Source organism: Ovis aries, chromosome 23, assembly GCF_016772045.2.
Source record: "Ovis aries strain OAR_USU_Benz2616 breed Rambouillet chromosome 23, ARS-UI_Ramb_v3.0, whole genome shotgun sequence".
Lineage (NCBI taxonomy): Eukaryota > Metazoa > Chordata > Mammalia > Artiodactyla > Bovidae > Ovis > Ovis aries.
This window is the reverse complement of record NC_056076.1, coordinates 23,302,969-23,327,693: the sequence shown is the minus strand read 5'-3', so window position 1 is coordinate 23,327,693 and position 24,725 is coordinate 23,302,969. Positions and strand designations below refer to the sequence as shown.

The following is a 24,725-nucleotide window of genomic DNA, read 5'->3' as shown; positions in this document are numbered from 1 at the left end:
AGTATGATATTAGTAATCTAATGATAAACCTATCCACCTGAAGAAGATCTAATTATTAAGTCTCATAAGGGGCACTGCTACTGATCTTACACACTTGTGTGTTAAAATATGAAACATAAAAAAACTATCAGGAACTTATTTCTGAAAAGTTTACAGACAAATACTATAGTTGAAAGGAGGATGAGCATTTTTATCTTGCCAATGTCCCTGCCTTTGTGAAGGAAGAAGAAACAGTAGTTTTTAAAATCCAACAAGTATAAAACCAATGGCATATATTCTCCTCTAGGAGTTTTACAGTTTCTGGTCTTACATTTAGATCTTTAATCCATTTTGAGTTTATTTTTGTGTGTGGTGTTAGAAAGTGATCTAATTTCATTCTTTTACAAGTGGTTGACAAGTTTTCCCAGCACCACTTGTTAAAGAGATTGTCTTTACTCCATTGTATATTCTTGCCTCCTTTGTCAAAGATAAGGTGTCCATAGGTGTGTGGATTTATCTCTGGGCTTTCTATTGTGTTCCATTGATCTATATTTCTGTCTTTGTGCCAGTACCATACTGTCTTGATGACTGTGGCTTTGTAGTAGAGCCTGAAGTCAGGCAAGTTGATTTCTCCAGTTCCATTCTTCTTTCTCAAGATTGCTTCGGGTGTTTGAGGTTTTTTGTATTTCCATACAAATCTTGAAATTATTTGTTCTAGTTCTGTGAAAAATACTGTTGGTAGCTTGATAGGGATTGCATTGAATCTCTAGATTGCTTTGGGTAGTATATTCATTTTCACTATATTGATTCTTCCAATCCATGAACATAGTATATTTCTCCATCTATTAGTGTCCTCTTTGATTTCTTTCATCAGTGTTTTATAGTTTTCTATATATAGGTCTTTAGTTTCTTTAGGTAGATGTATTCCTAAGTATTTTATTCTTTTCATCGCAATGGTGAATGGAATTGTTTCCTTAATTTCTTTTTCTACTTTCTCACTATTAGTGTATAGGAATGCAAGGGATTTCTGTGTGTTGATTTTATATCCTGCAACTTTACTATATTCATTGATTAGCTCTAGTAATTTTCTGGTGGAGTCTTTAGGGTTTTCTATGTAGAGGATCATGTCATCTGCAAACAGTGAGAGTTTTACTTCTTCTATAAAACTCCTAGAGGAGAACATAGGCAAAACACTCTCCGACATAAATCACAGCAGGATCCTCTATGATCCACCTCCCAGAATCCTGGAAATAAAAGCAAAAAATAAACAAATGGGATCTAATTAAAATTAAAAGCTTCTGCACAACAAAGGAAAATATAAGCAAGGTGAAAAGACAGCCTTCTGAATGGGAGAAAATAATAGCAAATGAAGCAACTGACAAACAACTAATCTCAAAAATATACAAGTAACTCATGCAGCTCAACTCCAGAAAAATAAACGACCCAATCAAAAAATGGGCCAAAGAACTAAATAGGCATTTCTCCAAAGCAGTCATTCGGATGGCTAACAAACACATGAAAAGATGCTCAACATCACTCATTATCAGAGAAATGCAAATCAAGACCACAATGAGGTACCATTTCACACCAGTCAGAATGGCTACAATCCAAAAGTCTACAAGCAATAAATGCTGGAAAGGGTGTGGAGAAAAGGGAACCCTCCTACACTGTTGGTGGGAATGCAAACTAGTACAGCCACTATGGAGAACAGTGTGAAGATTCCTTAAAAAATTGCAAATAGAACTGCCATATGACCCAGCAATCCCACTGCTGGGCATACACACTGAGGAAACCAGAATTGAAAGAGACACATGTACCCCAATGTTCATCACAGCACTGTTTATAATAGCCAGGACATGGAAACAACCTTGATGTCCATCAGCAGATGAATGGATAAGAAAGCCGTGGTACATATACACAATGGAGTACTCAGCCATTAAAAAGAATACATTTGAATCAGTTCTAATGAGATGGATGAAACTGGAGCCGATTATACAGAGTGAAGTAAGCCAGAAAGAAAAACACCAATACAGTATACTAACACATATATATGGAATTTAGAAAGATGGTAATGATAACCCTGTATGTGAGACAGCAAAAGAGACACAGATGTATAGAATGGACTTTTGGACTCTGAGAGAGAGGGAGAGGGTGGAATGATTTGGGAGAATAGCATTGAAATATGTATACTATCATGCAAGAAATGAATCGCCAGCCTATGTTCGATACAGGATACAGGATGCTTGGGGCTGGTGCACGGGGATGATCCAGAGAGATGATATGGGGTGGGAGGTGGGAAGGGGTTCATGATTGGGAACTCATGTACACCCGTGGCAGATTCATGTCAATGTATGGCAAAACCAACACAGTATTGTAAAGTAAAATAAAGTAAAAATAAAAATTAAAAAAAAATAAAGAGCTCTTTGGCACATAAAATAAAATAAAATAAAACCAATGGCAGTTCCCAAGTGCCACTCACCTTCCCCTCAAAAGCTTCTTAAGGTAAAACTGTAACTTATCCAAAAGAACTGAAACTTTAAAAGTCAATCACAGTTAAACGAGTGTCCAAATCTCATAAATTTGATAATATACGTAATTCCTAAAGTCTTCTTACATTTACTTTGGAATAGCACAGTTTTATATTCAGAAATAAGTCTCCTTTCTTTCTGCGATCTATTTGGGTAATATGAAATTAGAAAAATTTTGAAATTAATTACTCAAATAATTTAATAATAAACTGTTATATTTAAAATGGTAATCAATAAGGATCTACTGTACAGTGCAGGGAACTTTGCTCAATGTTATGTGGCAGCCTGGATGGGAGGGTGAGTTTGTGGGAGAACGGATACTTGTATTTGCATGGCTGAGTCACTCTGCTGTGCACCTGAAACTGTCACAGCATTGCTATACTTCAATATGAAATAAAAAGTTAAAAAAATAAAAAGTTTAAAAAAAACAAGAGCTTAGTACAAGTCAAAAATTTTTAAAAGAAAATCAAAAACTGAATAAAAACTGTTGTTTTGCTATACTTTTTCAGATTGTGTGAGTCACAATTACACGATCCAAGGTTATCTCATTAACTTGAGCCATAGGTTTTGCAAATTAACAGCAAAAGTGATAACAGACAAAAATTATTTTAACAGGACTGTTTGTCCTGTCCTTCTTGCCCAGTCCTAAGAATTCTAATTTTAACTGTGTTGAATTTCCAAGCATTTTCAATAGAAAGGTCCTCAAAACTGACTCGGCTTGTCTCTAAACATGCAATTCTTTGGCTCCTAAAATGGTAGAGTATTGACAGTTCTCTAAATTAGCGTTCTTGTTAACTCCGTGACAACTTTTATTTTTCTTTGGCTATTTTACACAAAAGGAAATGCTTTCCTAAAATTCTATTATATGTGTGTTTCCCATTAATTGGGTACTTAATAATTATACTAAGCAAGAATCTTATATGGATTTTATCATTTAATGCTCACAACAGCCCCGGGAATAGATGACTATCACCACCATTATCATCTCTGTTTAACAGATGAGGAAACTAAGCTTCAGAGAGGTTGTATAATTTATCAAACAAGAAGAGACAAGCTCTGGTTTCAGAGCCTACATTTTATTCAGTTTTGATCACCACATTTTATAGCCTCTCCTGGTCATCAGTATTAAAAATGAAAGAGAGAGACTGTCTCATCCGTAAGAGTTTGAATATTAACCTCACAGCATAGGTTAATTATACTAAAATGTTTATAATGTTCCCTGGAGTGAGGTTCTTTAAAGTATAAAATGCTCCGACTGGTTTGCGGTGACCCTTTTGAATATAAGGGCCAGTCAAGGGCTCTGTACCTTGTCTCAGGTTACAGAGTTCCAGGAGAAACACATCAGACCGCAGTAACAATGCAGAGCTCCACCTGGAGGAAATTAACTGGCCATCTGTTCTGTTCCAACAGAACTGAGGCTAAAGTAATGGCTTTGTCATAATGCTGTAATATTGTAACAGACAGCAACTAAATGCAGAGGAGGTCCTTTTTTAACAGAATGCCCAAGGAGGAGTTCCTTCTTCCCTGTGGCTCAAATGGTAAAGAATCTGCCTGTGATGCAAGAAACAGGGTTTGATCCCTGGGTCGGGAAGATCCTCTTGAGAAGGGAATGGCAATCCACTCCAGTATTCTTTCCTGGAGAATTCCATGGACAGAGAAGCCTGGCAGGCTACAGCTCATGGGGTCGCAAACAGTCTGACATGACTGAGCAACTAACACACACAAGGAAGAATGTAAGTAACCTATTTCTAAAGGACTAAGACTATAATTGTTCAAAGACATTCACCAGTAGAGAAGCTATTGTTGGTTTAAGATTTGAACCTAATGCATGAACTAAAACAGAGATGTTGCTTGACGTGGGTAAATCATGAGCATTAGCAAACAAAAAATGCTAAAATCAAAAGATTTATCAACCAGAATCACACCATTTTGTCCTAAGTTCACTAAAGTCTTAGCAAAAATAATCAGAATTAGTGCTACTAAATGTTAGTAATTTGGAAAAATAGTAGGTAAGTGCTGAATTTCATTGTTAAGTAACATTACTCCACAGCTTGATGCCTTTGTAAACAGTGTGCTCCATTTCAGACACTGAATTTTAGAGCAAGATAAAGTTGCTTTAATCGTACTACTTTTGAAATTACCTTCTCCACATTAGCTTTATAAGTGTATTTTAAAAAGAGAAATAACACCTTTATTTCACTGGAATAGTAACACTACATTTTTTTTTTTTTTGCAAAGTATCATACAGTAAGCCCATGGAAGAACTCGCCTTTGGGGCCCAATATTTAACATTCTCTTCTGTGAAACTCTTGAAATCATGTATAAAGAAACAGTCTCCTAACGACATTTATAGTAACCCTATTGTGATATTTAATGTTTAATATTGTGATATTTTGGGCTTCCCTGATAGCTCAGTTTGTAAAGAATCCACCTGCAATGTCGGGAAGATCTCCTGAAGAAGGGATAGGCTACCCACTCCAGTGTTATTGGGCTTCCCTTGTGGCTCAGCTGGTAAAGAATCCTCCTGCAATGCAGGAGACCTGGGTTCGATCCCTGGGTTGGGAAGATCCCCCGGAGAAGGGAAAGGCTACCCACTCCAGTATTCTGGCCTGAAATATTCCATGGACTGTATAGTCCATGGGGTTGTAAAGAGACAAAAAGTCGGACATGACTGAGTGACTTTCATTCACTTCACTCATCATGATATGTTATCACATACCACTTGCAATGTACATAACCACATAATGAAGATGCAGAAATTTATTTTTTAAACTAATAAAATTAAAATGTAATTGAATAGAATCTATACATTCAAATAGTTATGTGGATCAGGACCTCATATGTCCTGATTCAAAAAGACACCACAGTCCAGAGAGATCCCTATCTGAGGAAGGAAAATCTTGTTTATGGGCATTATCTCCAGTTCAACAAGGGCCACTCTATCTTTATCTGGTTTACACACTGTATATTTTTGAATACATCTAAAGAGATGGAATTAGGAAAAAATATATATGTATATATACACACATATGCTATATACATATAAAGCTTACCAACACTATAGCCTTTGGCCCAGATACTTTTACAGATGTGTTATGAAACTATAAAGTCTAACCAATGGTTTTCTTACATTTATTTGAGTTTTCTTTTACTCAGTTCATGCATGAGAAAAGATAAGCAGTGAACATCATTATACTTCTACAGAGGAACTTCTGGATCAGGGGAGTGGCACATGGAAGCAGTCTTACAAAGGTGAAGACATTTTTCACCTAAACACTGAACAAATATCTATTGAAGGCATAGGCACTAAAATTATCCCTGAATACTGCTAGGTATGGTTCTATACCACTAATAGGCTGGGCCATATTAAATAATTGAAATCTCCTGTTGGTAATTGTTTCACAATCCAGACATGATGGAACTTCCAGATATACAAGCTAGATTTATAAAGGCAGAGGAACCAGAGATTAAATTGCCAACATCCCTTGGATCATAGAAAAAGCAAGGGGATTCCAGAAAAACATTGACTTCTGCTTCATTGACTATGCTAAAACCTTTGACTCTATGGACCACAACAAACTGGAAAATTCTTCAAGCTTTGAGAATATCAGACCACCTCATCTGTCTCCTGAGAAACCTGTATGCAGGTCAAGAACTGGACATGGAACACTGGATTGGCTCAAAGTTGGGAAAGGCGTACATCAACGCTGTATATTGTCACTCTGCTTATTTAACTTATATGCAGAGTGCAACATGTGAAATGCCAGACTGGATGAAGTTCAAGGTGGAATCAAGATTGCTGGGAGAAATATCAATCACCTCAGATATGCAGATGACACCACCCTTATGGCAGAAAGAGAAGAGGAAGTAAAGAGCCTCTTGATGAAGGTGAAAGAAGAGAATGAAAAAGTTGGCTTTAAACTCAACATTCAAAAACTAAAGATCATGGCATCTGATCCCAATACTTCACGGCAAATAGATGGAGAAACATGGAAAGAATAGCAGACTTTATTTTCCTGGGCTCCAAAACTGCCGTGGACAGTGAGTGCCTCCATGAAATCAAACAATGTTTGGTCCTTTGAGAAAAGCTATGGCAAACCTAGATAGTGCAGCAAAAGGCAGAGACATTACGTTGTTGACAGAGGTCCCTATAGTTAAAGCTATGGTTTTTCCAGTAGTCATCTATGGATGTGAGACTTTGACTATCAAGAAGGGTGAGCATCAAAGAATTGATGCTTTCGAACTGCAGTGTTGGAGAAGACTCTTGAGAGTCCCTTGGACAGCAAGGATATCAAACCAGTCAATCCTAAAGGAAATCAGTCCTGAATATTCATTGGAAGGACTGATGCTGAAGCTGAAGCTCCAATACTTTGGCCACTTGATATGAAGAGTCAACTCATTGGAAAAGACCCTGATGTTGGGAAGATTGAGGGCAGGAGGAGAAAGGGGTGACAGAGGATGAGATGGTTGATGACATCATTGACTCAGTGGACATGAGTTTGAGCAAACTCCAGAGATAGTGAAGAAAAGGGAAGCCTGGCTTACTGCAGTCCATGAGGTCTCAAAGAGTCAGAAAGGACTGAGCTACTGAACAACAAATAGGAAATCACTGTAATCACTTGTTAATTTTTTGGCTAATTTTAATGTGATTCCAAAAAATGCTTTGATCAGGACTCATCATAAATGCTCTTAGGTAAAAAGTGTATTCATAGCAACATAATCAGTTAAACAAAAAGGCAAACATTTAGGTTGTCTGATCAAATTTGCATTTACTCTGGCCCTCAGCAATTTTTGCTTCCAAACCCTAAATGCCATTTCAGCAAGACTTCCCATTACACTGTATCAATTTGACCTCTATACATCTGTTAACCAACTGAATGCCTGGGCCTTAACATCTTCAATATCAAAACTAGGATGCTGCCAGGTTTGCACTTTAGCCCCCTCGGACTGTCTACTGCCCCCTGGTGGTGGGTGCTCAACTTTTTGGTTGGATTCTTATCAATCCCATAGTATTGATTTTGCTACACTCTGGTCCTGTTACTGGGGCTTCCCTGACAGCTCAGTTGGTAAAGAATCTGCCTGCAATGCAGGAAACCCTGCTTCAATTCCTGGATTGGGAAGAGCTGCTGGAGAAGGGATAGGCTACCCACTCCAGTGTTCATCAATTATTCCCATATGCCTTTTTCAGTTTATATTACTGTCTACTATCCCCTTTGTTCTTCTCTGATCATTTTCTATATTCAGTCATCACACTCATTTATTAGATCCTCTTGTCTTTTTCATTTAGTTAAGGGGTGGCCCAGTCAGGAATATCTTGAGTTGATTTTTAAATATGATTAAGATTCCAAGGGGCTTTCCATGTGGCGCTATCGGTAAAGAACCTTCCTGCCAAAACGGGAGACATAAGAGATGCAGGTTCAATCCCTGGGTTGGGAAGAGACCCTGGAGGAGGACACAGCAACCCACTCCAATATCTTTTCCTGGAGAATCCCATGGACAGAGGAGCCTGGGGGTGTGGGAGGGGGGGGGCATGGTGGGCTACAGTCCATAGGGTTGCACAAAGTCAGACATGACTGAAGTGACTTAGCACACAAAGGTTCCTAGATAAAATACAACACTCACAATTAAATGTGAATTCCAGATAAACGTGATACTGGGAATAACATATTAAAATTATTGCTAATCTGAAATTCAAATACAACTGGGCATTCTGTATCTGTATTTGTTAAATCTGGCAACCTTGTAGGGTACATTTAACTGAGATGAATGAAAATATGGGTTAGAGCCCGAAGATAATTTTAAATGTGGAACAAATTGTTGTGCCAGAAAGATCTAAGAATATATCAAGAGCAGAAGTGAGAAGCAGGGTAGGTGGAAGTGATTACTGGGCATCTGCAGGCAATCTGAAATCACAGTGCTCACTGAAAGCAATGTTTTCCAACGTTTTAGACCAACAGCACAGGCAGAAATATATTTTACATCATAAGCTAGCATATATACGCATTTCTACAGTAAAACATCATTTATATTCTCTATTTCATTTTTTTAAAGTTATCAAAACTCACTACATTCACTTGAAAATCCACGAATGGGTCATGATACATAATGTGAAAACTACTGGTCCAAAGCACAGGAATACAGTCTGTCAGTCCAAGGACATTTGCTGCGGTGTTGAGAGAAGATGGTGGTGATGTGGTCAAGTTTAAAAGAAAGGCTGCAAATTCAAAGGAGATCTAAAGTGGGCAAGACTATTCTTAGACAGTTCAGGTCAAACTTTAGACAGCTATAAGCAAGTTGGAAATCTGAGGCAAATGTTTCAGATGAAGGGCGAGGGGAATAAAAATTGAATCAAGTGCAGTCTATCCTCCAGGGCTAGGGAAATGGTACAAGTGCAAGGTAAGAGGCAAAGGCAGTGAACTTGGGCAGAGGCACAGAAATATGCTATATGATGAAAAGAAACAAGAAGAGGAAAAAGAGAGAGATAACACCCTTCTAGGGCAACATCGGATGAACTGAGCATGACATCACTGTGCATTAGCAAATTAAGATGAAGGCAAACAAGAAATAGAAATGATCTAAGTTAATTATAGCTAATTCATTTTTATAAGAAATAGTTTTTGCTCCACTGATGACACTTAAAATTTAGCTATCCTGCTTTGCAGAAAAGAACTTTATTTTCTATTTTTTATCTTTATTATAATGATGAACATCTTTAACTTGGAGTTGTATTTTGCAATAATTAAAATAGCCACGAACTGCGCAAATGTGATTACAGCAAAAAGAAGAGTCCAATAAACTGGAATTATTTCCAAAGTTGTGGGCAATGTTTTTGTGTTTCTTATGTTAGAATATCTGGCTATTAAGGAACAGATTGTCATAACAGAGAATCTTCATATTAGATGAAAAGAAAATGAGCAGATGGACACTAAAAAAGTTTTTCTCCATACATGGCTCCTAAAAGTAAAATAAAGAGAATCCTTAACTGTTGCATGTAAATAAAATGACTCCGCACAGCAAATGTTTATTCAGTGACTTGCAGCATGAATAGCTTCTTAAATATAGAATTACACACATGGAAGTGTGGGGAAATTGACTTCCTCTATCTTCTGTGATATATTAGTGTTTTTCCTGGGGCTTAGGGAAGAACATGGAGAAGGCAATGGCATCCCACTCCAGCACTCTTACCTGGAAAATCCCATGGACGGAGGAGCCTGATAGGCTGCAGTCCATGGGGTTGCTAAGAGTCGGACACAACTGAGCAACTTCCCTTTCACTTTTCACTTTCATGCATTGGAGAAGGAAATGGCAACCCACTCCAGTGTTCTTGCCTGAAGACTCCCAGGGACGGGGGAGCCTGGTAGGCTTCCGTCTATGGGGTCACACAGAGTCGGATACGATTGAAGCGACTTAGCAGCAGTAGCAGCAGCAGGGAAGAACACGCTGAATTCAGCTTTTTTTTTTTGGTCCAGAATTCAATGGCATGGTCAAGCTCTAATGGGTTCCTGTTTCAGCTTCCTTGGTTAAAGTTTACCCTTACTAAGCCCCGCAAAGGAGAGGGACAGTAGTACTTCTTTTAAAACATGTAGTCAAGAAAACTGCTGCCACAGTCCCCCAAAACAGTCAAGATTTAGCCGTCTTAGGAGAAACAGGAGAAAAATGGAGACACTTAGGCTTCACTTTACTAAGGACAGCCGTGAGTCACACAACCTTCACGTTGTTCAGTCGCTCAGCCGTGTCCAACTCTTTGAGACCCCATGGACTGTAGCAGGCCAGGCCTCCCTGTCCTTCACCATCTCCCTGAGTTTGCTCAGACTCAAGTCCATTGAGTCAGTGATGCCAACCCTCCATCTCATCCTCTGTCACCCCCTTCTCCTCCCACCCTGTCTTTCCCAGCATCAGGGTCTTTTCCAATCAGTCAGTTCTTCGCATCAGGTGGCCAAAGGATTGGAGCTTCAGCTTCAGCATCATTCCTTCCAATGAATGTTCAGGACTGATTTCCTTTAGGACTGACTGGTTTGATTTCCTTGCAGTCCAATGCACTGTCAAGAGTCTTCTCCAACACCACACTTCGAAAGCATCATTCTTCGGCGCTCAGCCTTCTTGATGGTCCGATTTTCACATCCACACAAAACAAATGGAAAAACCATAGCTTTGACTATAGGGACCTTTGTCAACAAAGTGCTGTCTCCATTTCATATGTCTATGCAATGTGCAGAGTCTTTGAGGAATTCAGAGAATTTAGGGCACCAGTCATTCACCTCCTTGCGTGGTCCTGCAACACAACTTTCTCTGCTCCAGCATTTTGGTTTCTTTGGCCTCACTGTGTGTCAGGCACACCAAGGTGACTTTTGAAAACAAGGAATAACTAGAACTGGGTTGCTAGAACTTAGCACTCAGGGGTTAAGGATAAATCTTGGAGTACTTGGGGCAATGCCATATCTGGCCCCAAAGTCTGTAGTGCCCTACTGAGAAATACTGGTTTAGGCTGTACAAATAACTATGAATATCAATGGATACATTGCATATACCAAATCACAGTGCCCAGGAATGCCTAAAATTATTTGAACACCAAATACAAAAAAATTTGGTCCAAATTCCAATTCTTAGAATCCATTTTTTCACTATTCACCTCCTTTCAGATTGCTAAGGCCAAGGAGCAGAGCCATGCTCAACCATGGCTGTGTTATGGCAGAGGACATTCCCAGAAAAATGAAGGGGGAGGAGAGGGTGAGGAGGAGAGCAGATGAACAGAAGGAAAAAAAAAAACAGGAAAAGGATGACACTTGTTACTTATAAAATGACTAAAACTGCTCCAGATGAAGTTAGTGAATAGTACTTTCAATTCTGGAAAAGTTATGAATGAAAACATGGGTGGATGTTTTCCATGGGCCACTGAGGGCATAGATGACACAAGAAAGAAGCTGCTCAACATCTAGTTAGGAGACAAAAAGGCGTTTACGGCATCTGTCAGCTCACAAACAATTCTGAGTTTTTAGAGAATATCATGTTTCTAAATAGAAAAATGTGTACATAAAATATCATGTTGGGGCCAACGATTACATTTACACCTTTACACACATTAAATACTTATGAGCCTCAAAACAACCCTACAATTAACACATGCAAGAACTGCATGCATAAAACTTAACTAATCAGGATTGAAACTCAAGTCTAGCTGACATCAAAGGTGGTACCATGTTCTTTCTATTACCTCATACCAATAGCACATGTCCTATTCTTCTTTCCTGTTATATTTTATCCCAATTAAATAGGTATTTAAATACATATCCATGTGCATATACTGTAAGAGATTCAGGAGCTTTGATTTCTGACATCATCACAGTGTCCAGGAAAATCTAAACCTCTGGATCCGAAGAAGAATCATCCACTGCTGCTGCTGCTGCTAAGTCGCTTCGGTCGCGTCCGACTCTGTGCAGTCATCCGCTAGAAAGTATTATTTGTCCTGTGCAGTTTGAAAAGCTGCATTGGCACATTTTCACCACAAGGGTGCACTGAAGTAGCAATTTATCAAGCTGGACATCAAGAATTAATGATATTTTCCCAAAGGGTTAATTCCTTTTCAAGGAATATATCTATTCACAATAACACAAAAAGTATCAATGACAGAATTTGTGACATTAGTTGACAATAAACTGGTTTGGATGAGTTCTTAAATATTTTGATGGTCTCAACTACATAAAAGAAAGTTTCTGAGTATAAAGGATTTGCTCTCTTACTCTGCCCACCTGGGCTAATTCTCACTAGAGCTGTATAAGAAATAAATCAATTCTGTAAAATGAATGAACATTATTATTCTGTTTTAGGATTGCTATTTAATAACTCTAATTGGCAGGCCATGGATTTACTTTTTCCTTCTGAGTTGGTTTTATGCATCTGACTGCTTATGCTTAGTCTGAGTAATTTTGAGTTATCAAAAATAACGAGTGTTCCTACATGAAAGTTAGGTTTAACGTTGTGTGTGTGTGTGTGTTTAGTCACTCAGTTGTGTCTGACTCTTTGTGACCCCATGGACTGTAGCCCACCAGGCTCCTCTTCCATGGAATTCTCCAGGCAAGAATACTGGAGTGGGTTGCCATTCCCTTCTCCAGGAGAATCTTCTCAACCCAGAGATGGAACCCAGGTCTCCTGCATTGCAGACAGATTCTTTACTGTCTAAGCTGCCAAGGAAGCTCTAAAGTTATGTGTCTGTGCTTCTGTGCTTAGTCACTCTTTGTATCTGACTCTTTGCAACCCCATGGACTGTAGCCTGCCAAGCTCCTCTGTCCATGGGGATTCTCCAGGCAAGAATACTGGAGTGGGTTGACATGCCCTCCTCCAGGGGATCTTCCCAACCCAGGGATCATACCCAGGTCTCCCACATCACAGGTGGATTCTTTACTGTCTGAGCCACCAGGGAAGCCCAATACTATGTGTACCATGTTTAAGTTTGATAGCTGTTTTCAATACTCAGCAATCACCTTCATAAAACCTCTATACTTGGGGAGGGGATATGTGGATATGGTTGTGTATCTGATAAGAAATAAACCAATGTGTGAAAATGTAAGTGATGTGTTTATACCTTGCCTCAAAGATGATAGCGTAATTCAATGGAGCATCAAAGCTTTCCCTGAAAAACAAAGGGGGGCACATGGGTTAAATAACTTTGCTACCTTATTCAGAGCCTGCAAAACTGCAGAAATCCTGGGTGCTGTTCAAGTCAACATGAACTGTGTAGTACAGGGTCTTTAGAGCCACGGGCCACAGTTCTGATCTTATTTCATTATCTCCATTTATAGTAACATCTTTATACTACTTAGTTGGTATCAAAAATTCAAGGACTTCACAGAGACAAGGTGAAATTTTTCCTTCAACAAGCATTTATGGAAAACCACGAGATGGTCCTTTTACTAAGCTGAGACTATACAGTAATATCAGAGTTGGATATGGCGCCCCACCATTAGGGACCTCACCATTTTCTTTTTTAACTTTGACACTAGCAATAAATAAAGGGGAAAAAAAGAAGGAAAATTTTGCTGTTTTCAGCAACATGGATGGACTTGGAAGGCATTATGTTAAGTGAAAAAAGTCAGACAGAGAAAGACAAATACTCTGTGATATCACTTACGTGTGGAATCGAAAATATACAACAAACTATTGAATATAACAAAACAGAAGCAGACTGATAGATATAGAGAAAAAAACTAGTGGTTACTAGAAGGGAGGATGAGGGGCAAGGGAGGCACAAACTACTGGGTATAAGATGGACTCAAGGATACACTGTACAATATGGAAAATATAAGCAATATTTTGTAGTAACTGTAAATGGAAAGTAACCTTTAAGAATTGCATTATATAAATTGGATAAAATAAACAAGAGGAATCACACAAAAGTACCATAAAATAGTTATAACTGAATTAAGTTTCAAAATAATAAAATATATTTTTAGATCACTGACTTAATATATAACAGAATCACTGAGTTCTATATTAACAAATGTCTATAAAATATATTTGAGTTTGGGATAATTTTAAATTTTTTCCTACTTCTATTTGATACCCCAAACAGTTGCTTATTTAAGCCATTTCGGGGTGTAATAACAGAGAAATAAACAATGTCATCTGCATAAAAAAGACAGGGATTTATATCTGTTGAACTGCTGTATTATTTTGCTGGTTTTTTTTTTTTAACATTAGCTCCATGAAGATTGTTTACAGACATAAAATTAATTCCAAGCCCCAGAGAATATTTTTTTTCGATCCTTGGCTTCAGAAACACCCTATATATGCCCTTGGATCTGTGTCAGCAAAAGGAAGAATCACAATAGTAAAAGGGAGTCTGAGGAGGACACAGGAACACAGCATGTTGATATTCTCTCCGCAAATCATGACGAGGCAGTTCCTCCACTGAGAAATCTCCTTAATGTTCATAGTTTTTAATCTAACAGTTTCTATTTAGAAACAATACTCTCATTTTTTACAAATATTTCATAAAAAGAAATAGGTGGGGTTTGCAGAGGCTTTTCATCCTCATCTTGATACCATGGGCTTCCCAGGTGGCGCTAATAGTCAAGAACCCACCAGCCAAGGCAGGAGACGCAAGAGACACAGGTTCGATCCTTAGAGGAAGGCATGGCAACCCACTCCAGTATTCTTGCATGGACAGTCCTATGGACGGAGGGGTCTGGCAGGCTACAGTCCATGGGGGTCACATGAAGTCGTACATGACTGAAGTGACTAAGCACGCACACACTTGTTAACACGAGTTCTCAGCTTCTATACCACACATGCCAAAGGCTGCTACCCATGATGCCACGCTAGGACTCATACAAAAACCAGGCTGATTGTGCTACTTGGGACATTAGTAAGTTTATCTATGGCATGTCACACCTTTCTTGCCTACCTGTTCTTCAGCTAAACCCAGCTACATATGAGAGACAAACACATTTACAAAATGATTACCTAAAATGTCAATGACTGCTAGCAGCCTAATTTATTCTCTAGCTTCTCTTGCCCAAGGATATGTGAAGTCCATATAAAGATATAGAGGTCAATGGTTTAATCCAAAGAAATTAAATTCTAATTATAAACTTAAGGCATTGTGATAGGGAAGGGAAGTGATATTCAGAGATCAAGGCCTTCCTGACACTAAGCACAGAAATAGCTATAACCTCCTATTTCAGTAGTGCTCAGACTATAGGACTATAAGTAAGACTGATGGTTACAGGATCATTTATGTTTACAATGAAATTTGAGGCATGATCACATCTGTTGCATTACAGCTTAAAATCACATTATAAATTTAGTAACGGCCTGCTCACCACGATTCAGATTACTGCAAAAATTTTAACAAAACGAAGAGCAGTGAAAATCTGCTGACACTTGAGAGTCATTTTTTATCCCCTTTCTTATTTGATCGCTATTTTAAAAACTTGGAAAAAAGAAGTCTAATGACTACAGATACTTTTCATGATTATTATTATCATTATTATTTATAAGAGAGCTCTCTAGATAATAATAAAGCCAAAATCATCTATCTCTCTGCTATGCTCATCAGCCCATCTGCTTTATCAAGAGCAGGAGGCATTTCCCTGTTTGAACACTTCTTGTGCCAGCCAACTTGTTCACTTTGGTACTATTTTCCTTGTGTCTCCTGGTACAGTAATGGCTCCACACGTGCTGTGAAAATTGCTGTAATTCCTTCAGAGTTGGAAGAAAATAGAAATATAGCCCCCTCATTTCACATGTGCAAAAACTGTGGCCTAAGCCAAACAGAGGGTAGATGAATTGCTAGGAACTCTCAGAACTTTAATTTAGTTTTTTTTTTTTTTTTTTTGGACAGTAAAATGGTTGCAACTTTTGGTCATTCCTCTTATTCTCAATTGACAAGAATTCTGAGAATTTTAACATAACAAACTAGCCCAAACAGTGCAAGTTAAAATATATCCCACTTAATAGTAGAGGCACCAAACCTATAGATATTAATTAAAAAAAAAAAAACAGGATAAAAATGATGCTGACTAGGTTTTTTAGGTTAAGTGTTACAGGACCTGAAAAAATAAATACTTTTCCTTTCTAAAGTCAGAATAGGGATACAGACCTTCTGGCTCATATATTATTTTTCTATAGTATGTCCCTGAATTTTGCTGTTGTTCAGTCACTCAATCATGTCCAACTCTTTGCAACCCCATGGACTGCAGCCCACCAGACTTCTCTGCCCATGAACATCCCTGAATAGGAATATTCTATTCATATTGAAAGTAAATTCTTTAAAGAGAGCCAGTTTTAAAAATTTTCAGAAAAGTAATTGAAAATTAACATAAGACTGGAGCTTGGGAAGAAGCAAAGAAATCCCTGAAATTCTCATAAACATCATCTAGCAGGAAAAGTCCTAAACAAAGGGATCCTGGCTTCCATTCTTCCCTTCAGCCTGGTCAAACCCTGGATAACAGTTATGCTGTGGACTGTCAGAGACTGTGACATTTATAAGATGTACACAAAATAATGCCTCAGTCATGACTTTTCCTCTCTTTCCCAACATGGAGGCATTGGGGCAAGCAGAAGAAATTACATCCATAATTATAATTAGGACAATGATGGTGCTATGTTGATTGCCCTGCTTGCCCTTCTACCTGGTACAAGATTAGTGATTGGATAAAGGAGAAATAGCATAATTCAAAAGTTGACCACAAGGCAAGCACTTCATGAATATTAACTGACTTATTTTACCATGCCATGTAGATCATTATCTAAACAGGAGGGGAAATAAAAAGCAACTAAGTAGCCCAAAGAGGCACAGAGAGGAAGTTCTAACTCTGAAATTTAAAACTAAGTCTGCCTGGCTTCTGGTCTACTTTCTTGTAGCTGTAGCATATGCTTTCCATTCGGAATTAAATGAATGCAATTATTGGCAGCTATATATGTGAGTAATACGTGTAAACTTACTGTTTCACACCACAAGTTACATGTGTATGGGTACATTTACACGTATATATGCAGACTGTTCTGTCTACTGAAAACACGGACTTTTCTCACTAGTTCCTGTATTTCCACCACTTGCTTCTATTTTAGCAAGAAAGAGCTTTGAAACTTTATCCTTTAATTGGACCCTAACTAAAGACACCTTTCTGGGAAACCAACTGTGCTTTAGCCTGTGACAAAATGCAAGAGATAAAAGACAACTGGAGAAGAGCTGTGTTTCCTGAAGGTGGAATTCAGACAATAGTTAAAGACTTCAGAAAAGTTAAGGACTGGAAGATAGCTTCCTGCATTCATGATTTTTTTTAAACAACGTTACACAATTAATTTTGAAGCCACTTTACAAACTGCTAAGTACACTCGCATTCAATCTTCAGTAGAAAGATATATTTAAGTTCAAATGTAAGTAATATCTGAATGATTCACATTTCTTCTCTACTCTGTTAATATATATCATCAACTCAAAAATACTGAAGGAAACACATTCAATGCACCAATGAAGGTTTATACAGAGAGACAAATGAAAGGGAAAAATACCTAAAAGACAGTAGAATTCAACAATGACTGAAAAAATTATTTTTGATAGCCTTTACATATTCCTAAAATGTGTCATTTTATGTGGATTTTTTAAAAGAGCTCATAAGTAATAGAACACCCTCCAATTTTATCTCTAGTCAGATCAGACTGCAATAAAATTTAAGTTGTATAATGACTAGATATTTCAAGGAATGATATACTGCAGATAGGTAAAAACAAATGGCATTCAGAAGTTAATCCAATATTAAAGGACCACCATTTCCTGCAGAGTGAAAACACAGAAAAGATTTGCAAAAAAGGCAAAGTAAATAAAATGACCACTAAATCTATTGGTAATATTATTAAGACAATATGACACGTTTTAATGATTAGTTGTATAAGTATAGTTTCTTGGCCATGTAGCATAAGGGAGAAAAGGAAAGTCAATAAACATAATCATGCATGCTCTATGAGCCAATGTGTTAGAAATAGAAAATAAGCTTAATGGGAACCATTATAATTGCAGTAGGTATCTAGCTAATTTAACCAGTGACCAGCCAATTCCAGTATTAGCACTGAGAACTAAATTCTGACCCAACAGTCTAGGGCCCTAACAGCCCTAAACCATTTCATTTCAAATTACATTTAGTGTGATGTCCCATTAGCCGAACACTTATATTAACTTTTAACATTAGACTTAAATTCATTATAGAGTCATGTGTACAGTTTTGCTGGCAATGCAGCAGTGTTTGTGTTTTTTCTTCCCCTATGATGTATGATTACTCCATAAAATGGAAATATTTTCTAATTAGGATTCAATAGAGAGATACCAGAAGGCAAAAGATTAGGCCAGAAGAAATTTTTGTGATATTAGGAAAAGGTGAGAATACTTTAATTGCAAAAACAAAAATTAAATTTGGCAAAGAGAAGGATCTTCAAAAAGGACATTCTCAAGAGGGAATGGGTGATGCTTTAGACATTATTAGTATGTTCAAAGTTGGTATCTATCTCTACTCCAAAATGCAGAAAATGTCTCCAAAATGTTAATGCAAAATGATATATATAGGAAATGTATTTACCAATTTATTGGAAGGTTTTAGCATGCTTTATGGCAGTAGATCAGATTCTCTACATTTAGTAAAACATAGGATGAGAGATTTGGGTCTATGATCTATTTTTATTTTAATTGAAAATCTCTAGTAAACGCACTTCGAAGATTAAATCACTTTCAATTGCTTTTGGCACCTACACAGATTTGGCTGTCATATGATTACTGACAATGAAGCTACTTGGGCTTTTTGTTGGTTTGCTTTCATTTAATACAATTGAACTTATGTATTCCTACCTTACAAAGTCCTATCAAGTTCAGGTAGCTATTTTGTAAAAATGAATTATCATTACCATAAGAATACAGTTAGTGATATTAGTAGATCAATATATAATTTTTTCTCCTATTAGTATCTAGAGATACAGCCCTGGCTTAGGAGACAGGCAAAATGAGTATGTTCAGTAATATTAGTTTGCACAAAAAAAATTTAAGAAGCTAGATCATTGTCATTAGTCATGATAAAAATGTCTCCTAGGATATGTGAGTCAAAAGAAAGTTTATGTGGCAGAATTATGTAAGGAAACTTACAAAAGTGCCTGCCCACAAACCATGCAATCTGGAAACAGCCAAGAAACAAAACCATAGAGAAGGAGAGATAAATACAACATGTATTAGGGGTTATTATGCAACTAAGATTCAATATGATCCTGGAAATATAGCAAAAAATAGTTATGGAAAAGAAGCTATTTCTTATGCTCAGTAGCTAATTTTCAAACATATGTACCTGTATTTGAAACTTTGAGCATTTCACACATTTTTCTGTATCTGAAAAAAAAATGGATCCAGACTGATATTGTGTATAAATATAGCTGAAAACAGTTAATATAAAGGTAGCCAAAAGCAAAGTTCAATAAGAATCATAAAAAAAGGATATTGTTCTGATTGCTGATAAAGTATTTCTGATGTACACTTGCTCATATTGGAAAAGAATGATTTACTGTTCAATTTTCCTAGAAAGGATGAATTATCTATAGTAAGATGATTTCATAAAATGTTTAATTAAATTAAAAACTAGAATAAAATGTTTAGATAGAACAGTAAGTATAATTAGAAACTTTAGAAATAATATATAACTTCATTTTGACAGTAAATATTTCAAAGTCTAACAGTTAATTAAATCTGTTTCTAGATAATTTACAACAAAAACATTATATATTTTCATTTTTAATTGATCAAGGGCATTAGACTATAAAAATAACACATATTTTAAAAATAATCTATACTGGAAAATTAAGAAATGCATACCCTTCAGGGTAAATGTATTTAATACTAGGTAATATAAGAAAAGGACATAAAATTTTCTTATTCATGTGATTATAAGTATTAAATAAGAAATACCCAAACATATTAATATGATTTGAAGGGGAAGGACAGTTAAGACAATAGTGGTAGTAAAAAGTTCATCTGTTCCAGTACATAATTCATATTGTATGATTTGAAAATATATTATGTATTGAACACAAATAATCTTCCCATGTGGGCATTTAACTGGGACTAACCACATTGTATGCTTATCTTAAAAAAAAAAATGATAACGCTAAAAACACATTTGAACTATATGAAACAAACTTAGTGAACATACAACAAAAATAAAATCAGTAATAATAATAGTTTAAATGCTGGGTATGACCATGATACAGTAAAATTTATGTTGAAAATAAAATATTCATAATTATTTAACCCAACTTTCACAAGCATACAATATCAAATTTCAAAATGCATGCCTTTTTTTTCTCTTTTATTTTCATTTCTTAACTTACTGCTTTGTAAGTTCTCTTTTGTCCAGCATGTTTCCGAATTTGTTCTCCATTTGGCCCTGTTTCCACATGCATTGAATAGATAATGTCAAAGAAATCTTCAACCACAGCCACCCGCCGCAAAGATAGCTTCTCATCTACCCCTACGCCATCCTGTAAACAAAACCAGAAAAAAAGGCATAAGATTAATAAAGATGTATTAAATACATAAGATTAACACATAAATTTGATTATACAAAAGCATTTTGATAAACCAAACCAGATAATCTAGATAGGAAAATTGAAAACGTGATTGAATATCTCATTTTATACTTTATTTACATATAAAACTTTAAGAAACGCGAAAAAGATATTTAGCGGATTTAATCATGCCAACAAAGGTCCGTCTAGTTAAGGCTATGGTTTGTCCAGTAGTCATGTATGGAAGTGAGATTTGGACTATAAAGAAAGCTGAGCATCAAAGAATTGATGCTTTTGAACTGTGGTGTTGGAGGAGACTCTTGAAAGTCCCTTGGACTGCAAGGAGATCAAACCAGTCCACCCTAAAGGAAATCAGTCCTAAATATTCATTGGAAGGACTGATGCTGAAGCTGAAACTCCAATACTTTGGCTTCCTGATGCGAAGAGCTGACTCATTTGAAAGGACTCTGATGCTGGGAAAGATTGAAGGCGGGAAGAGATGGGGATGACAGAGGATGAGATGGTTGGATGGCATCACTGACTCAATGGACATGAGTTTGAGTAAACTTTAGGAGTTGGTGATGGACAGGGAGGCGTGGTGTGCTGCAATCCACGGGGTTGCAAAGAGTCGGACACAAGTGAGCAACTGAACTGAACTATATAATACTTACCCATTAACGCAATCTTTTAAATTTTGTAATGACTTAATTGTAACTTGCTTAAACAGTATAACTTTCTTAAATTATTCTAAAATATATTATTAAGGCCTAGTATTTTATTGCAATAATTTCTTTCAGATATTGATTCATTTATCTAATCAATATCTATTGTGTCCCTGGGTACTGGACATTGTTATTAGAGAAATGAAAGAAATAATATGAAACCTCTACCCATAATATCATAGAGTCTAGGAAAGAAAATTCATCTATTCTTCTATCCACATTAGACTAAGGGACAGTATGTGTTAAAGGTTAAAACTGTGAGCTCCAGAGATTATCTAGGTGTAAACTTTGGATCATCCTCTCAGAAGTTGTGTATTTTGTGCATATCACCTAAACCTCTCTGAATTTGTTTTCTTACCCATAAAATAGGGATATTAGAGCTTACTTAACAGAACTGTAATCATTAAATGAAACAATGTATGTACAGGATAAAACCCAGTGTTTGCCATTTAGTGAACAGTCAGTAATTTGTGGCTTTTGCCATTCTCATGATCATGATAAAAATATAAGTACTAGGGCAATTCAGAGAATAAAGATGTCATCTCTGACTAAAGCACCTTCATAGGAGAAACAGAATTTGACAGTTTGCTGAAGCAGGGGATGCATCATGGCAGAGAGAAAGGCCACAAGGAGCCAAAAGTTCCCATACATGATTGAGAAGAGTAAACAGTAAGCTTTGAATGAGATAAGAAATAAATTTAATCTTATGGCTCCACCTGAAAGAATTCACTACTTCTGAGTGGAGAATCTCAAGTACCACTGATTTCTAGAGCGCCCATTTTTAACCTTTAACCCTTGGCCTAATATTGATGACACCATACACATTTTTATTTCTGAAGTGAAAGGTTTTCCTACTTAAAAATATACACACACACACACATTCAGACAGTGTTCTTATTCAAACCTTATTCAACCTGAAGTAACACTGCATTTCCATCAGTGCTGGAACACGACAGAAGAAGGTGATTAACCCAAGCAAAATCATTACGTAGTCAATGAGTCAAATGGCAAAGCCTCTTTGAACAATAGCGCTGGCAGACTAAGCTCACTGCAAAACTGAAAGCAAATTGCAAGATGTTTTCTGTTAGTTTGGTTTTCTTTTATTGATTTGTTTCTGGTTTATAATAGATCTCAGAAGCAGCAGTGCCTAAACTAGGATATTAAATAACTATATATATAAAGTTTTCTATATGGCCAACTGCTGAGTTTTCCGTATTTCCTGGCATACTGACTGCAGCACTTTCACAGCATCATCTTTCAGGATCTGAAATAGCTTCACTGGAATTCCATCACCTCCACTAGCTTTGTTTGTAGTGATGCTTTCTAAGGCCCACTTGACTTCACATTCCAGGATGTCTGGCTCTAGGTGAGTGATCACACCATCATGATTATCTGGGTCGTGAAGAATCTTTTTCATACAGTTCTGTGTATTCTTGTCACCTCTTCTTAACATCTTCTGCCTCTGTTAGGTCCCTACCATTTCTGTCCTTTATCGAGCCCATCTTTGCATGAAATATTCCCTTGGTATCTCAAATTTTCTTGAAGAGATCTCTAGTCTTTTCCATTCTATTGTTTTCTTCTATTTTTTTGCATTGATCACTGAGGAAGGCTTTCTTATGTCTCCTTGCTATTCTTTGGAACTCTGCACTCAAATGGGTATTTCTTTCCTTTTCTCCTTTGCTTTTCACTTCCCATCTTTTTACAGCTATTTGTAAGGCCTCCTCAAACAGCCATTTTGCTTTTATGCATTTCTTTTTCTTGGGGATGGTCTTGATTCCTGTCTCCTATACAGTGTCATGAACCTCCACCCATAGTTCATCAGGCATTCTATCTATCAGATCTAGTCCCTTAAATCTATTCTTCACATCCACTGTATAGTCATAAGGGATTTGATTTAGTTCATACCTGAATGGTCTGGTGGTTTTCTTCAATTTCAGTCTGAATTTGGCAATAGGAATTCATGACCTGAGCCACAGTCACTTCCCGGTCTTGTTTTTGCTGACTGTATAGAACTTCTCCATCTTTGGCTGCAAAGAATATAATCAATCTGATTTCAGTGTCAACCATCTGGTGATGTCCATGTGTAGAGTCTTCTCTTGTATTGCTGGAAAAGGGTGTTTGCTATGACCAGTGCGTTCTCTTGGCAGAACTCTATTAGCCTTTGCCCTGCTTCATTCTGTACTCCAAGGCCAACTTGCCTGTTACTCCAGGTGTTTCATGGCTTCCTACTTTTGCATTCCAGTCCCCTATAATGAAAAGGACATCTTTTTTGGGTGTTAGTTCTAAAAGGTCTGTAGGTCTTCATAGAACTGTTCAACTTCAGCTTCTTCAGCGTTACTGGTTGGGGCATAGACTTGGATTACTGGGATATTGAATGGTTTGCCTTGGAAACGAACGGAGATCATTCTGTCGTTTTTGAGATTGCATCCAATTACTGCATTTCAGACTCTTTTGTTGACTATGATGGCAAAGAAAGGCAATGCCAAAGAATGCTCAAACTACCGCACAATTGCACTCATCTCACATGCTAGTAAAGTAATGCTTAAAATTCTCCAAACCAGGCTTCAGCAATACATGAACAGTAAACTTCCAGATGTTCAAGCTGGTTTTAGAAAAGGCAGAGGAACCAGAGATCAAATTACCAACATCTGCTGGATCATTGAAAAAGCAAGAGAGTTCCAGAAAAAAAAACCTCTATTTCTGCTTTATTGACTATGCCAAAGCCTTTGACTGTGTGGATCACAATAAACTGTGGAAAATTCTGAAAGAGATGGGAATACCAGACCACCTGATCTGTCTCTTGAGAAACCTATGTGCAGGTCAGGAAGCAACAGTTAGAACTGGACATGGAACAACAGACTGGTTCCAAATAGGAAAAGGAGTATGTCAAGGCTGTACATTGTCACCCTGCTTATTTAACTTCTATGCAGAGTACATCATGAGAAACACTGGGCTGGAGGAAACACTGGCTTGAATCAAGATTGCTGGGAGAAATATCAATAACCTCAGATATGCAGATGACACCACCCTTATGGCAGAAAGTGAAGAGGAACTAAAGAGCCTCTTGAAGAAAGTGAAAGAGGAGAGTGAAAAAGTTGGCTTAAAATTCAACATTCAGAAACCTAAGATCATGGCATCCGATCCCATCACTTCACAGTAGATAGATGGGGAAACGGTAGAAATAGTGGCTGACTTTATTTTTGGGGGCTCCAGAATTACTGCAGATGGTGATTGCAGCAATGAAATTAAAAGATGCTTACTCCTTGGAAGGAAAGTTATGACCAACATAGACAGCATGTTAAAAAGCAGAGACATTACTTTGTAAACAAAGATCCGTTTAGTCAAGGCTACGGTTTTTCCAGTGGTCATGTATGGATGTGAGATTTGGACCATAAAGAAAGCTGAGTGCCAAAGAATTGATGCTTTTGAACTGTGGTGTTGGAGAAGACTCTTGAGAGTC

At 37.2% G+C, this 24,725-nt stretch overlaps 1 protein-coding gene across 6 annotated transcripts in view; it reads right to left on the bottom strand.

Moving 5' to 3' along the window:
- The window catches only part of NOL4 (nucleolar protein 4), a 461,414-nt gene that overhangs the window by 332,868 nt on the left and 103,821 nt on the right, over nucleotides 1–24,725 (bottom strand). For 4 of the 6 annotated variants that reach the window (XM_027960833.3, XM_042239576.2, XM_042239577.2 and 1 more), the window contains exon 2: nucleotides 20,367–20,516. In XM_027960833.3, the coding sequence (XP_027816634.2) occupies nucleotides 20,367–20,516 (150 nt within the window). Of the gene's footprint in view, nucleotides 1–19,330; nucleotides 19,394–20,366; nucleotides 20,517–24,725 lie in introns of those variants that run through there. The other 2 variants (XM_042239581.2, XM_042239580.2) reach the window with 2 other exon arrangements.